Here is a 16,913-nt window from a genome sequence, read left to right as displayed (position 1 = left end):
TAATAATGATGGTGTGTGTCCTGACTATGTGTAGTCTGTAGTCCAGACGCCACCAGTCTGTGGGATTTTACATAAAAAACAAAAAGCATGGGTGTTTTGACATGTATCATACGGCACCATCTACAATTCCCCATAGAAAAAATAAACAGGGGCTAGTTTGCTTATAGTGGCGCAGGAGACTGCAGTTATGCAAATGTAAGGTTTTCCTCTCTGAGTTCCTTAGCTAAACCAAAAACTTATTGAGTTAAAAACAAATGTTGAGAATCATCATTTCAAACTGCTTGAATGTTCAATGCAAAGCCATATGATCATGACATATAATTGCAAATAGATTTTAACAAACATTTTTAATGTGTTAATTTTCATACAGTTAAATCAACATGTAACATTAGTAAAAATTCATTTTTTTCATTGGATACATTTTAGTATATTATTGATACTTCAAACATTTACTATGTGTTCATTAGTTCAACAATTAACATCGCCTGCATTGTTACTGTCACAGTGTGTATTACAGTAGTTCTTTGAAAACTAGAAACAATACAGTAGACAAGATTTTGTTACATCATCAAAATATTTGTTTCCTCATCGATCTCTGAAGAGTACCAGTGTAGAATAATCTAGATACATTTAAAATTAATCTGATTAGAATAATGTATGCTAATATACTTCTGGTCGTATACAGATGCAGTACAGTTCATATTAGCAAACCATACAACAAAGTCCTAGAGACACCTGAATAAAAAGCACCAGAGGACGGGCAGAGTTGGTGAACTGCTCTCTTAAAAAAGATGTCATGTGTGCACACAGATAGTCAGGAAGTTCAGCTTTGTGTTGTTGGTGTCTGATTCATTTCCGTTTCCCTGTTGAAACTTTCTCTTTATCCAGATAAAAAATAAAATAAAAGAATCAAAAATGAGGAAGCAGTCTATTTTGTCTCCATGAATAAAACAGTGGTTGAATTGTCAGCAAATCTGTGTTTTGAGACATTGATTTATCACATTATCTGCTCACATTAAAGCTGCACTTAAAATGTAAAGTATTTGAAATGTATTTAAGAATAATCTTTCATCAACATAAAACAGAGCGGGACTGCAAGCCAGGAGAAAGGGAGCCCATTCACATTCATGGGATGGCCTCAGTTCAGTCTACAGTAATTGCTCATATTAACTTCAGGTGTGATCACTGGCAGGAATCTCCTCCACATACAGGTGACTTATTAGGTGTTTCTAAGAATGGAGTGAGTGAGCTCAACACCTACAGTGCCAGCTATTCAGACCCCAATTTAACCTGGTATTAAAATGTGATCTATAAATGGATATCATCCAATAAATGAGAAATATGAAAAAGTATGTATATAATGCAAGTGTAAATGCACACAGCACACATTTCAGCTGCCTGTTAAAAAGCAATAGACAAGCCAGCACAACAGCATCCCTATGAGACTCTCAAGGGATTCCTATGATGTGCAAGACAAGGGTCACATGACTGACAGGGGTAGCTGAGCTGGCACTAGCAAGCATCTAAACTGGCTTTGATTTCCTTCTTGCAGACTGACTCTAACCCTGTGTGAAAAAACACAGTCCCTTCATTCATTTGAAGGGAGCCCCTCCATCAACACGGGGGGGGGTCTTATGTAGAGGGCTCCAAAAAAAATACACAGGGTCATCTGGCAAAACAGTTGAACCTGACTCAAATTTTGCCGCAACTCGGCTGCTTCATCTGGAAAGACTTCGTGGGCATTCAGACCAAAATCACCCACAGGATGAAAAATCTTTTTACTGTGTAGCATTGGTGATCTGCTGTTTACAAAGTTACTGTGAACGTGGAAGAGAAGCTCATCGGGGCAACAATGACCTTTCCAGACTTCTACAACCCTTCCACGAGAAAGTACAAAGACATACAGTATATCGCCATGCAGTTGCTTGGTGTTTAACCTCTCTTTAACTCAGACTTTCTGGTTAGTATTTCCACTTGTTTTATCATCCAGGCAGAGTGTACAGCTAGTTAGCTCAACTGACTTGTAGCGGTCGCTCATTTATGTCAAAGTTGTGCAATTAATTGAAAAACATGATTTCTGTGTTTAAGTTAAGAAAGTTCAAACAGCTGCCTGTCGCTGCCATTAATGTCAATGAGCAATATTTCCAGCGGCGCTTTAAAGTGTACTGCACCCAGATCTTGTTAGTGGTTATTAAGTTCTTCCCAGCTGTGCAGCGTGATGGACCATTGCATTATATGACAACAGTGCACCAGTGCATTTCCTCAAGACAAAATCTGTGTGGAGTTTTTCTTTTTCATACAACATGTGTTGTCACACATCAAATGAACACATCTTTTTCAAGATTGCAGTCTGTGGGAAGTGTAACTCTCAACATTGACACAAATCTTGACAAAAGCAAAAACAAGGAATCTTCCACATTTTAAGTAGAACAGGCTTTAGTCAATGTCAGACCAGCTGATGCTGAGGATTAAATCACACTTTGCTAAACTGCAAACTATCATGAACTGCAGTCTGTTCCGAATGTGTTAAAATACAACATGTGTGGCTCCAGCAGTCAAATTAAAGAATTCAACGTTGTCAATGATTTTCATTTCCACAATCATCACTTAAAAACAGTTATGATTAGTTACAAAATGGCTGTTGATTATGATAGTAAAGCACACTACAGGTTACTGTTACTTCTGTGAGTAAGTAAAGTAAGTTTGCTGTAAAGGACAGAATCCCTTAACCCCCCACTCGCCCATATGCTATTTGGGACTTCCTATCCCCTACTTGATACTTGGTTTATATAATAGCCTATTTTTAATTTGGTTTATTTAGTGTAATACAGGCTGATAAAACATACATTTATGTGATTAACTCGTATTTTAAACTGGATCAGATTTGTGTCAGTTGTAGCTTTTATGTTGATAAATGAGTCTGTGAAGAAATAAGGGTTCATATACATTTTGTTAGTTAGATGTGTGATGACTTTCCATTACAAGAATGTCGTCCTGTATAACACAGTCAAATGATAAGAGAGGATCTTGCAAACTATCCGGAGCTAAAAACACGAACATTGTATGAACAAACCTTTCAATCCAAAGAGGAAGATGGATGTGCTGATAAAAATCTGTTTAGTGTTTTGAACAGTGTGGGAAATCTCTTGATATGACTGTTTCATAAGAAAGTTATCTTTACCAAAGATATCTAGATGAAGAAGCATTTCAGCTGGCACAAATTCACCTCAAACTTTCATAACATTTGTCCTCTTGTACTGAAAAACAAGTATTTGGATTACATGACTAAGAGCTGTGGCCTTGAGACAACTTTAATATAAAGACTAGATTTACAAAGTTTAACTTAATGCAGAAACTAGACTGGAAAGTCTTTTGAGATACTTGAAAAGAGGGAAAGAGGAGGTGGAATATTGTTTTTTAAAAAAGCTGGATGCAGGATGGCTTTAAACATTCCACTTAATGTCCCAGAACAGTGGAGCTGCTGTCTCTGTGGCTGTGCCCGTGACCTCCATGACCTCCGTGACCTCCATGACCTCCGTGACCTCCATGACCTCCGTGACCTCCATGACCTCCACGGCCGCCTCATGCTGGTAAGGAAGTGAGGTAATCGAGTCTTCTTCCATCGAATGGGCTACAGGTTGAAGAAAAACAGAAAAATAAAGGATTACAGCCTTTACTATTATTGCCAATGTTTCAGATCAGCCTGCTTTTATTTAGCATTGCACTCTTATAATGCTCTCAGACTCACGACGGACTGTTTAAAAAGATCAATGTTCATGCAGCAGAACCAGAGGTAACATCTTCATTCTATGTTGTCTTGTCATGTCTGAGCCTACATTGCTCAAAATGCAACTTGACCACCGACAGTTGGGTCAGAGATTCAGGTTTGTAATGGTAGTAGCAGCTAATGTAGCGTGGAGCCTGCCGCAGAGATGAGGAGCTACAGAGGCCTGGACTCCACACCGCCAGACGAAGTCGACCTCCCTTGAGGGAAATGATTTGTATTTTGCTCAGCTCCCTCTGGAAAGAGAACTTTTAGAGTAGCCTACGTTAGCGAAGGTGTTGAATGCATCTGCTTGCAAACTCAGGGTCCAATTTAAGGATTTAGTTAGTATGTTTGCTGATATGGAACATAACACTGTTTTCTCACCTAAACGAAGTTCCCTACCTTCAGCAAAACTAAACTTACATCTAAAAAAATGGAAATTGTCACATTGTCCGTCTCTACGCTAGGCTTAAACTCTCCCTGGGCCCTTCAGTGTTATTCTTACATGTCCACCAGACACCTTTGTCACCTCGTTCCCCTCACCCGAGCTTCCCCACCGACACCTCACTTCTTTATCAGCCCTGCAGCACATATACCAACCCCAAGTTATATAAGATCTTGTTGTAGTTTTGGTCATTTTGCCATGTCTATAACTGTGGCAATATACTGTAGTCCCTCTCAATACAGAACATTTCTTATTTTGTTACATATTCCATAGTGTATATATATATTCCATAGCACATTAGGTTTGTAATAGAGATCGGTTTATATCCCTGGAAAAAAAATATAAGGAATGTGTCACTGGAGCAGTTTAAGGCACAAGACTTGTCACTATGCCAGCCAACTCATTCTCATGTCTGTTTTGTTTTCCCTGCCATAAATTACTCTAACTCTGCTGTCATTTCACTCCCTCATGTCCTGAAGCAAACCGTTTTCCTGCCATTACCCATCACCTGACTTTTATATATATATATATATATATATATATATATAATACCAGTTCCCGCTTTTCCCACCTGCCCTGCAGCACACATACCAGCCCTTTTTCTCAAACCAATTTCCTGATATTCAAAGCTTTCCAGCATTTTATCAGATCTTGTTCCAGTTGTGGTCGTTTTGCCATGTTTACTACTTTGGCAGGATACAGTAAGTCCTTCTCAATACAGTAAAAATTTCATACAAAGACCGGTGAGGGTGCATGTTGCTTGTAGTAGAGATTGGTCACTGTGCCAGCCAACTCCTAGTTGCACATGCTCATGTTTGCTTTGGTTTATATATTACAGTAGGTTATGTCATTTCAGATCCTGCCACTCCATCCTGCAATGCAACTTTAACCTATTCTCTCTGCGTTGTGTGCCTGGGTTCAAACCTGTTTCTCTGCTGAGCCATTACAAAAACTTGAGGTTTTTGATGTTGCATTACATATTCAGGATACTCTGTAATTCTGTAATGCGTACTTTCATTTGAAAGTATTTCAGAAACCTTTTAATCATTCATTAACTTATTAGCTTACATTAGCTTTGATTGTTTTTGTAATGACAAAAATAAAAGTCAGGTCAATTACTGAACTTACTTGGCAAGCAAGTAATCAGAGGCTCCTCCCATTGGCCGCCGGGCAGGCACTTTATTACAGGATTCAGTTTCTGCACAAAACCGTTCTCGCAGTAGTACCGCAGCTTGGTGTTGGTCTCGTGACGCAACCGCTTCTTCCCAAACACCTTGGCATTGGGAACCTTGGGGGGCTCGCCACAGGATGCTGTTAGATGGAAGAGAAACGGAGAGACAACTTTGCTTCTTCGATCCTGGTGGTGATTTAAAAACAAGATCTTGATAAAGGAGGCCATAAAAAAGGTGCAGTTCAAATTAAGTCAACTCACAGACGCCCTTCTTGCAGGTGTAGGACAGGTGGTAGTTGCAGGGCACATCGCTCCATTGGCCGCCGTCGTGCCACACCATCACTGCACAGTCCTCACCGGACAGGAAGTAGCTGTCAGGCTGGCCTCTGTACCAGTTCTCATAGAGCTGAAGGAGAGTGTAGCAGAGAGTCACATGAAGGAAAAAGCTATATTAATATAGCTCAGACAATAAGCCAATTCAATCTGGAATATTCCTTTTTACTTTTATACAAAGGGAAAGAGGATTAATAAATTTAGCTTAAAGATACAAGAGTCGGTGTGAGTGGTGTGAATATACTGAAGGATAAGAAACATGTGTTGACTTCAGGTTTACACTCTTACAAAAACTCTTATTGTCTTCTGGGATTGACAACTTAAAACAAATTGCTGAACTCCCATGTTTGATACTCTGAGCAGGTTTAAAGACTCTGTGAAACTCACCAGAGGGTTCCCGTCCGACCAGCGGAAGTCTCCCTCAATAGTTCTGTCATTTAGTCCAATCCACTGATATTCTCTGTATTTTTCTAAAAATGAAGAGGTATGAGGAGAGAAAAAAAGAGAAGGGGCACTGTATTATATGGCTATACACAGTATGTATAGCATATTAAGTAAGGAAAAGAAATTTATTGCAACTTTTTGTGTGTCACGGTAAAAGACAAAAGAGAGACATAAAGTAGAGATGCAACATAAAAGTAATAAATAAAATAGTCCTTTTGTAGTATTTATAAGCAGCATATAAACATCAAAACACACAATAATGTAAGCAGATGCTTTTAATGTATTTATCAACAACTGTAACTCTTCTCGTGGGCACCTATACGTGGTGGACAAACACATATAGCATTATACAGTAAAGTATTATAGTAAAACACACTTGTGATAACATAAAATATGTCTTCATGCAAGAAATTTCAAAGTTTAGTAGATACTAAACACTAAATATTCTGGGATTTTGTTCCAGTTTTAGTCAACAGCTAAATACAATTAATGCCAATAATATACATTTTTACATTAGAATGAGCTGATTAAAACTCCCATTATGCAACCCTGCTTTTAAAATTCTTACAAAGTAAAGAAGACTCCTTTAGTATCAGTCTATAGGGTTTCTCAGACAAAGCTTGGAATACCCCCACCCCAGTTTACTTGCTTAGTTTCCTGGATGCCTATGGGATGATGAACATGTTATCTGATTCCATAGACACTCAACAACTGAGTCAAGATAGCCTTATATTGCTGTTCGACATAACGTTAGACTACCCCTAATACACAAAAAAGGGAGATCTGTCCTAAGGCATTAATTAGTTTCTGGCTCTGAAAGTGGGAAAACAGTAAAATTCCCCCTAAACCACTTCATCTCTGAACTCTCTTTAACCTAACCCCACACATTTAGGCTATTCTATGTGATCTCCTGATAACTGTATGTACTATCTTTACACTTCCATTCCACTGAGCCTTCCCGAAACACTTTGAACACCTCTGGTCTATACGATCCATGGCAACTGCCCGCAGAGTAAAAAGCAGCCACCACAGGAATGTCAGATTATTATCTCATCACCTCATTGCCAGACGAAAAACAGAGACATCCAGATTCAATAAGAGGAAACACATGAAAGGTTGTTGTGTCTTGTCTGGACAATTTTGAGAGGTATCATCATAAAACAAACTCACTACTTTGGCTTTTTCAAGAGTCTGAATATGAGGACTGTTGGGATGGAAAATCCTTAGTTTGATATCTGCTGCAAGAAGTATAATTGGTGTATAAGTATGGTGTCACTGAGCAGAGCACAAAATTCAACTCCAATGTCATTGCGTTCCAGGATGAACCAACACCTGAGATTTTATGGTCGTCCGGTAACAGCAGTTGGAGCATCCTTCATGATGTCTGACCAAACTGACTTTCTCTCTCCTGGGTTTGAGTTTCTGACAATAAAGCTTAAAGATCAGCTCAGCAAGGTGATGAACACATTCACTTGCTAACTTGCAAAGATGGAGTAAAAATGTTTGCTGGGCACCAACAAATCCTATCTAACTCATGAAATCTGATTATTTTTGCCTCCAGGTCAGTAAAAAGTTGAGCTAAGTGTGAAAGGAATTGTGTTTTTTAGGGGTTTTACCATTAATGTAGTCCTGCTCCTCAGGGGTCATGACTGAAATGAGATGTCCACCACACATGCGACAGTGCTGCTCTGCCGCCTCCCAGCTCTGCCTCTTGGTAAAGTGATGATAACAAAAGCCCTGAAACTTCTCCCAGCCAGGCTCACACGCCTTCAGGTCTGAACAGGACAGAGACAGAATAACAGAGCCAGGAGAGAAACATTGTAAGAAATGACCAAATTATAGTCTTTCTAGTATTTTGAAGACTATGGGTTTATATGCTTATGAAATAGTTGACACTGAACCTGTCTGGCACAAGTCTCCTCCATAACCGGCCAAGCAAATGCAGCTTGTTGATTCACCGTCGACACAAGTGCCCCCATTCAAACAAGGGTTCTCCAGGCAGGAGTCTGCAGTTGTGAGGAGGAGGTGGTACTTATTAACTTAAAAGTATTAAGTAACTTAAGTATTATCACAGTATATAGTATGGTATCCATCCATCTGAATGGAATTTATATTCCATATTGAGTTTTACTTTCATGCCAACAATCATTTTATAAAACTTGATTATATTTCTTTTCCACGAAGTTCATGAGTTCTGCACCAACACAAACAAATTCAGAGGTCCTCAAAAAATCAAATACCTTTAACTGCAGGATTTATAACCATTTGTTACACCTATTCCCACATGAAGTTGCTCTAAAGAGAGGCACCAGCGGAGGGAGCTGTTGCATCAGGAATGGGACCCACTACTTAAGTATTATATGTAGTAATGTTAAATATGATTTTTGTTTCTAATGGTGCAATGAAGTTTTGGTTTAGGGAATAAATATTATTGCAATAATTTTAAAATTTGTATTATTTATGCAACGATATAGTAAATGTGGAACTTTATAGCATGTGGAGAAAGGATCAAAGTGGAGTGTCCCAGTTTTCTAAAAATACCCAAATCAGCTTAGAGTACTTTTTGAATAGACGTGGCTATGTCCATTCTAATGTGGATAAACATTGTGACTTAAAACTGAAATGGCATGAGTGATCTGGATATAGTAACAGTCGAATTATAAGCTACTGAGAGTGCAGATCATGTTTTCCAGCTGCTTTTCACCACAGTGTGATTGAGCTGAGTCACACAACAACGATGTGAAGGCTTTTATCCAAATATGGTCATTTTTCTTGGTTTAATCCTTAAAAACTGAACATGCGTATTAAAAGAATTAAAGAAAACCATTATAATTTGTAGCAATTTCAGACATTTTTTCTTGGCCTTTTCCAGCTTGAAGAATAGAACTGGTTTTATTTGTCAAACAACCTCAAAATACATAATAAAAACCCTTCTTATGTAACGCAGTGAGGAGCTGACTGTGTGTTATTCTCCTAGAATTAATTCAAAACGGGAAGCTAATCTCTTTGTCGTGCCGAGTCAGCTTGAGGTGCTAAATTGCAGCGTACAGTAAAGCTCTCTGCTGATTGGGCATTTTCAGAGACAGACGTTCCCTCCGTCTTCCCAAATCCATGGTAAAGCACACCAACACCAGCTGTTATTTCCTGTTTCCTGTTATCATCAAATCTACAGTACTCTCTTATGGAGTGTAGATACCTGAAATGCCTTCTTGTCCTGCGGCAGAAACTTGGGCAGCAGGCAGGGAGGCCGCCATGGCAGTCAACTCCTCGCCTTCTTGTTGAAAATGCTTTGGGTACATCGGTGGAGCGGTGACTGTCACGTCACTGCTGTCGGTGGTGTGAGTTGGACTTACGGTTTCCTCCTCATCCGGACGCCATGTGCATATTTTAATCGAAGGCTCATCTGTGCTGGTCTCCACCTCACCTCCGTGTGATGCATGTTCTGTTGAGACAGTTTCTTCTATGTTCACATGCATTTCCAAATGCAGACAACTCAATTTTAGTGCTGCTATATTAACAGTTTCATGTTGATTAGGCTTCAACTGAGTAAACAAACAGCTGCCAGCTGAAATCATATTGGTCTCTAAGAATTTTAAACTAAAAGATATAAATAGTGAATTTGCTGCTCTATATTTATTATTTAGTATTAGGGCTGCAAATATCTATTATTTTCATTATCACTTAATTGCCAATTATTTTCTTGATGAACCATTTAGTGTACAAAACATCAGAATGCAGTAATACAAGTAAGTGGGAAATACTGTTCCAAATTTATCCAAACTTACATGTTTGATACCAAAATAGGTTTGTGGTATACCTTTTACCTTCCTGTACCTGATGTCGATGTTGAGCAGACCTCAAGTTGTATTAATATGATTGATGTGCTGACATAAACAAACAAAAGTGCTCTGATGCTAGCAGGGCTACTGTATTTTGTTCACCTGAATCTTGTTTATTTCAATCGCCTATATTGTCAACGACAAAATGATAAGAATTAAATCCACTTTCGCTGGGGTGGGGGAGCATGGCCTTTTTTTGGCTTCTGAAGGAAGGTGTGACAGACAAACCACTGCTTTAAACTCACCATTGTTGCTGCTGGTGGTGATCTCAGTCATGACCTCTTGCTCCTTCGAGACATCATCAGATTCCTCAGCGACTGGAGGCTCCGCGCTGTATTCCCGGTCAGAGTGAGACTCCGGCGGTGTGGGGAGAGAAGGCTCTGGTTCCCAGCCCGGTGTGAGGGTCAGATGAGGGATCAGTGTGATTTTTATATCTGATGGAGGAGGTGTGTCAGAGTCAGCCTCACTTTCAGTTACCTCAGATGTGTGGTCCGTTGAGAGAGTTGGATTTGTCAACAGGAGTCCTGTTTTCCCCTTTGGGCTTTCTCCAGACGATTCACCTGATGCCTCTCTAGAATCTTGTTCCCTCCCTTCTGGATCACTGTCTGTGATATTGTGGGATGTGCTGAGGAACACAACGGGGCTTTCTCCTAATCCTTCCTGTTCAAGTTTGTTCTGGATGTCCTCTAAAGGTTCGGCCCCAGATGAAGCATTGCTTTCAGGTATGAAGGTTATAATCTCTGGGGATCTAGCTTCAACCTCCACAGAAGGGGGAGACAGGGTTACAGATACAGGGGAGGCCAACAAAGTGACCGGATCACTGTACATTCCAGGGGTGTCTACACTGGAGCCTGAGTCATCTGTGGCCGTGATGACCTCTGCTGTTGGGATTTCTGCAGGATGAACGAGTCCATTTTGGTGGAACACATCATCTGGGGCTGCCTCCTCTGAAGTGCTATTGGATTCCTCATCCTCTTGACGGACTGGGATGGACGACTCTACAGTTACACCTAGGGGCTCTTGAGTAGGATCATAACCTGTCAATAAAAGGGAAACTATAACAGAAGTTATCTCAGGGCACTTTTCATATTGAGCAGGCCTAGACCGTACCAGCATGAGCAAGCAGTTGGCAACAGTGGGAAGGAAAAACTCCTTTTTACCAGGCATTAACCTCAAGCAGAAGCCGGCAAAATGATAGATATCCTTTTCTGAAGCAATTTAGTTTGAAAATGCAGGAATTAAAACAAATAAAAGACTAACAACATACTGTAGGTCTTAGTGACAATGAAATAAGTAGAGAAGTAAAAAGAAATAGGCAAAATATTAACCATGCCAATGACAAGGTGTGTAACATTTGAATGCTTTAATTTGCAGACATTTACTTTATATACCATTTACATTGTAAATACATATAAGGATATGTTTTTAGCCACGCTGGCTCTGTGGTTCAAGGCATGTCGATGTTGGTTTGTCAATCCTTTGGTCCAGCACTTTGGTTCAGAGGGAAATATCTTGGATCCACTGCCACGAGACAATCAAGAGGATGAATCCTAATGACGCTGATGATCCCCTGTTGCACCAACTTGTCACGTTTTTTCACTCAGCAAAGATGACAGTGAGTGTACAACTACTACTTACTTAACTACCTCTGCAATCAACGCCCCGAATTCCTGTCAGCCTTAGCTTTAGTTGGAGATTAACACTATAAACTGCCAGGTATCATATAAACTGATTTTGAGAGATTATGATAGTATGATTTTTGTATTACTCAGGGTAACCACTAGAATTGTGTTTTCTTATATTGATCTCTGATGTAGTTTATAGGTAGAAGTTTATATGTTGGTCTATCATTTATTAAACTAGACCTGATGTGTGTGTTTTTTGGAGCGTTGCAGAAACAGGGGGTCTCTGCATGATCAGATAAGGAGACCTGAACAATGGGTGAGGGGTGGTTTGGAATGTGGTAACAAAACATCTCTTCTCCAAGATATCTCATTTCAGGAACTACGCTCGTAATCTGCCCAGCAACAGCATGGTGATTCGTGGAGTCAGATGACAAACCTTGGGGTCAGAGGACGTGGGCCAATCACGGACTGACCTACACTTTTGTTTTATTGTTTTATGACGTGACGATGTATACTAAAACACTGGGTCAGGGAGAGATAGCCAGTCAGACTTCATGAACTGATACAGCTTGTTGTTTGTCAGAGAAAGGAAGATCGACCCAGAGCTCTGTAAGCTTTATTCATTTACTTGTAATAAAACTGTTTAACTTGGACCAAAAACCTCTTCTCCTATTGCTTCATGAAAGAACATGCAGGACCAAGGACTACACGTAGTTTAAAAAGGGTACTTTAAAGTCACGGTCCAACAATTTCTATTTGGTATTAATAATCTAAATCTGCAAGGTAACTAATGCTGTCAAATACATGTAGTGGAGTAGAAGTATAAAGTAGCAGAAAATGGAAGTACTCAAGTAAAGTACAGGCACCTCAAAATTGTACTTGAGTAAAAGTCTTTTAGTTTCCACAACTGTCCAATAGTGTCTAACGTGCATTTCCTGCAAGATTCCTTCCAACTGATCACACCTATTAAATAGGCTAACTACCTTATGACATGGAGCCATTATTAAGTAACAATATCAACATATTTACCTGAATCAGGCGTAGGGACGAGTTCAGAGGTGGAAGGGGTGTCCATACCAACCAAACTTTGAGTCACTGAGTTTTGTGTTTCCTCATCTAGAAGAGGATTTGCACTCTCCTCTCCAGACCCCTCTTCTGTTGGATAGTTCTCAGGCAAAGTGTTTTCAAAAGATGGCAACAAGGTGGTGGAGTGAACATCTGTTTCCTCAGTGAGGGGTGAAGTAATCACCGTTGATATCTCCTCAAAAGTACCAGCGCTGGCCTCTTCTGGCTGTCCTGAAACATCATCGGAGGTGCTCAAGCAGACGAGCTCAGTTTCCGAGCAGTGATCCAAGTGGACGTCTGGAGTGTGGTCCTCTTGTACGACAGGAAGATCACCCTCCTGAGGAACCTCTAGAGAGCTGTTAAAGAGCCCATTTGCATCAGTTCCAGATGTTTCATTAACAGCTGGTGCATCCAGGCTTTCATTCTCAGAAATGTGGTGCTCTGACGGCTCTACACTCTCTGAAGTTGTTGCACCAGTTGTGGGTAAAGTAGACTCTTCACCGACAGTTACTACGCCAATTGCCTTTAGAGAAGCTGTTGGAAGTACGTGAGACTCTTCATCATCTGTGTCTGGGCTTTCTTCAGGTGCTGGCTGATAGGAGTCTGGGTATCTGGCCTTCTCGATGAGCTCCAATGTATCCTCTGTGAACAAGTGCGCTTGATGCTCAGATGGAGGAGTGACAGACTGATGAAGGTCTACCGTCAGCAATGGTTCCTTGTCATAACCCGTTCTTGGGGGATGAGCCTCCTCAGGACCCTGCTTTACAGGATTGGCCGTCTGGGCACGTTGGACCTCTTCCCCCCCCTTTGCTGTCACCTCGCTCAGGCTGAACTCCTCCTGTGCGGGATTAGTTAAGAACACAATGTCCTGGCCAATGTCCTCTGGTTCAGTAGCAAGAAAATCCTGAGGAGACTCAGTGTAAGGGCCGTTATCGCCTGAAATTAAGAGCAGAATTAGGAAATGTCATTTATTCAATTCACTGGGGCTTTATTGCCATGGGAAACAGACGTTTACACTACCAAAGCAAGTGTGAAATAAAAAAAACTACATACATATATATATATATATATATATATATATAGTTTTTTTATTACACAATTCTTCTGTTTATGTAAAAAAAAAATTATTTCACACTTGCTTTGGCAGTGTAAATGTCTGGTATATATAAGCTATATATATATATATACACATATATATAATTATATTATTGTCTAATAATTTGAGCAGGATTTGATTGGATCTATTCTTACTGCCACTATGGAAAAAGCTTCATTAGTAAAAAAGCTAATTTGCATTTAAGATAACAGAATCTGTGACCTTCATCATTAGACTTAATAAGTTGGCACCTTCAACAGCAGGGAGACAAATTTTATTATTTTTGGTAAAGAATGGAAAGATCTGCAAATATAAGGAGTTGTGTGTATAAAGAGGAAATGGTTTTGTGCAACATTAACTGTCCAGTAAAAACATCAACCTTCATTTTACCTTCAGCCAAACCAATTTGGACAAATAGCAAACACTCAGCAAATTTTAAAGTAGTTCACCTTCAGACTAATTGACACTGACCTTCGACTGAGAAATTAAAGCCCAGATGTTTTCTCTTGGATTTTAGTATATTTATATAAATAATACACTAAGCTTTTAAACCTGTAATGTGGTCTTTTGCACCTTGCTGAGACTGGCTGATCAAATCAATAATCTCCACTGCAAAGTATCACAGTGGGGGTGTTGTACCATTCTTGGCTAAATGCGGACTTTCCGGTGTAACATTATTTGGGCCATGAATGATTGTGTTTCAGAAGTCCACAAGAACACAAGGACAGACAACAACGCAGACTGAGAAAGGGCTCACTTCAGAAAGATTTTCAGATTTCACAGATTTTCCCTACTAACCTGCTCAGAAAGTTTAAATTGAAAAATTTTAAGATCACTTTCAGAAGAAAGAAGAGAAAGTAATTTAAAAATAACTCTCCTATCCTGTTAACTCTCTTGAAACCCCTTGAGAGGGTCCTGATCCGCAGGCTGGGGACCACTGGCTCCGAGAACATTGCAGGACTGCAGGTTAACTCTTAGGATGCAGAAAATAAACTAAGACACTTATTGAACAGAAGATTGTTCTCTTACTTCTAAAGCAGTAGACATCGTGTCGAGTATGAACCTCGGGGAAGCCCGTCTGGTTGCTGTAGCGGTAGACAGTTCTGACCCCAGGTTCACCTCCTCCGCAGCGCTCTCTCGGGGTAACAATGGGGTAGCGCACGCTCCCATCTGCCAGCCACCCCGGACTGCAGTGGTTCAGTCCATCATTCCAGGCCGCGTATAGCTGAGCTGTGCTGGCCAGCTCGGCCCCATGACTCAGACAGTAGGTCTTAGCCTCCGAGAAGGTGAAACGCTGGGGGGCGGAGCCATGGAACACTTCACCTTTACACAAGGAGACAGGTGTCAGGTTTTGATGATCTTTTGCCTGTTACTTCGCTGTGATTTTTGTGCTGAGCCTGGTCAGGTAAGCAATCAAAATCAGTGGTAGGAGATGATTGTATAATTTAAAAGTGTCTTTACAACCTTGGGTTTTATTTCGGCAGTTTGGACCATTATTTCACTTTTGTTTTACACACTAGCTTAATTGCTGTGATTGAGCCATGCATGAAGTTCAGTGGGGCAGCAGCATGACTAGTTAGACACGCTAACTGTTGACAAAGCACACTCACACACAATCATTGTATGTTATTGCAATTATTGAAACTAAGGGGGCCCAAACCAGGAAAAAAAAGACCCAAAACAAAAGTACACAAAAAAGGGGAGTCTGCATGCTTCTGAAACAGTGAAAAAAATGCATTTCTCTGCCTTACCCTGAATATTCTCCACGTAGCAGTAGACGTCATACAGCTCATCAGGCTCTAACAGTCCATAGTTCCTCACTCCTGGCAACCCATCCATGTCCCCAAAACAGCCCTCTCTTGGCATCTGAATGGGATATCTGTGGAGGGAAATACTGCACATCACTGAAACACTAAGTACCTCTTCTTTCATAATGGCAGCTCTCCAAATATCACACTTGTTTGAGCTCTTCTCGGAGTGAGTGTTGAAGTGGGGAGAAATGTACAGTTTGAGATCAGATGAGTGCCTCTCAGCTACTTGATGATCTGTGTGTTCTGATGTGCGGATGCAGAGAGCATATCAAATGTTAGCTGGCTGAGTAGCCCACTATCAGCCCTCCAAACTGACCTCCCTACTGGATGCTGTTGACTGACAGCAACATGGTAGTCCAGCAGTTTAATGCTGTTGTTTTTGTTGAGGTGCATAAAGGATTCGGGCTGTTGTCAAACGTACACTGAACATCGGAGTGTCTCAAATAATTCTACATAACACGAAATGCAGAATTGTCAAGCTAAGAGGCCACTTGATCCGAGCGTTGAGTGATGTGTCCTGTTTGACAATGGACCATTTTCTCTCAGGTGCTCACCTCACAGAGTGGTCTGAGAGCCAGCCCGCATCACACTGTTCGTATCCGCTGTGGTAGGCGGCCAGGAGCTGCTCTGGAGTGGCAATTTCAGCACCGATCTCGCTGCAGGCCTCTCTGGCCCGCTCAAATGTAAAGGCGTACCGACTGGATGCATCACGGTAATGGAACACCACCCCTGTAAGACCCCAAACAACAGCTTTAAGAATGGAAAGTAGGTGTCAGCGCTCTTTCCATTAAAATGTTACACAACATTAAAGCAAATTTCAGAAATTTTGGCAGAATAAAATTTCGCATGTTTCTATCATCCAGAACAGGATTACATAATTTAGTTTAATTTATTTTACATGTACTGTTTACATAAAGCACATTTCAGAGGGAAATATTGTACTTTTTACTCCACTACTTTTATCTGACAGCTATACTTATTAGTTACTTTGGTGATTCATTTATTATGCATATATTATGTTGGGTGGCGATGGTGCAGTGGATAAGACACAAGCCTTTTCATGTGGGAGACATGGGTTCAAGTCCCACTGCGACACATCAGCCAATGTGTACCTGAGCAAGACACTTGAACCCTAGTTGCTCCTGAGGCGTGCGGAATTTGACATACTGTATATAGCAATTGTAAGTCGCTTTGGATAAAAGTGTCAGCTAAATGAGTAATTATTATTAATTATTATGCACAAAATGGGTCCATAGAATATGATTTAGCTAGCAGTATTTAAAATAGTTCAAAACAGCTCACTCTCCGCCAACTAAGG

At 40.4% G+C, this 16,913-nt stretch overlaps 1 protein-coding gene across 2 annotated transcripts in view; it reads right to left on the bottom strand.

Annotated features, from left to right (window-relative positions):
- Window positions 1-2,418: 2,418 nt before the first annotated feature.
- The window catches only part of bcan (brevican), a 29,503-nt gene continuing 15,008 nt past the window's right edge, over window positions 2,419-16,913 (bottom strand). The window contains exons 4-15 of one of the 2 annotated variants that reach the window (XM_038710412.1): window positions 16,150-16,324; window positions 15,536-15,663; window positions 14,814-15,107; window positions 12,653-13,624; window positions 10,244-11,053; window positions 9,356-9,601; window positions 8,061-8,165; window positions 7,776-7,934; window positions 6,103-6,185; window positions 5,644-5,788; window positions 5,340-5,522; window positions 2,419-3,631 (exon numbers count right to left, since the gene is read on the bottom strand). In XM_038710412.1, coding sequence (XP_038566340.1) covers window positions 3,444-3,631; window positions 5,340-5,522; window positions 5,644-5,788; window positions 6,103-6,185; window positions 7,776-7,934; window positions 8,061-8,165; window positions 9,356-9,601; window positions 10,244-11,053; window positions 12,653-13,624; window positions 14,814-15,107; window positions 15,536-15,663; window positions 16,150-16,324 — 3,488 coding nt within the window. In that variant the 3' untranslated portion in view covers window positions 2,419-3,443. The remainder of the gene's footprint in view (window positions 3,632-5,339; window positions 5,523-5,643; window positions 5,789-6,102; window positions 6,186-7,775; window positions 7,935-8,060; window positions 8,166-9,355; window positions 9,602-10,243; window positions 11,054-12,652; window positions 13,625-14,813; window positions 15,108-15,535; window positions 15,664-16,149; window positions 16,325-16,913) is intronic. The other variant, XM_038710413.1, reaches the window with a different exon arrangement.

The sequence above is a fragment of the Micropterus salmoides genome, unplaced genomic scaffold (genome assembly GCF_014851395.1).
Source record: "Micropterus salmoides isolate LMB-PRFRI ecotype aquatic unplaced genomic scaffold, ASM1485139v1 Ms_hic_scaffold_11, whole genome shotgun sequence".
Taxonomy (NCBI): Eukaryota; Metazoa; Chordata; class Actinopteri; order Centrarchiformes; family Centrarchidae; genus Micropterus; species Micropterus salmoides.
Note: the sequence above shows the minus strand (reverse complement) of the source record. Positions and strands in the feature narration are given on the sequence as shown.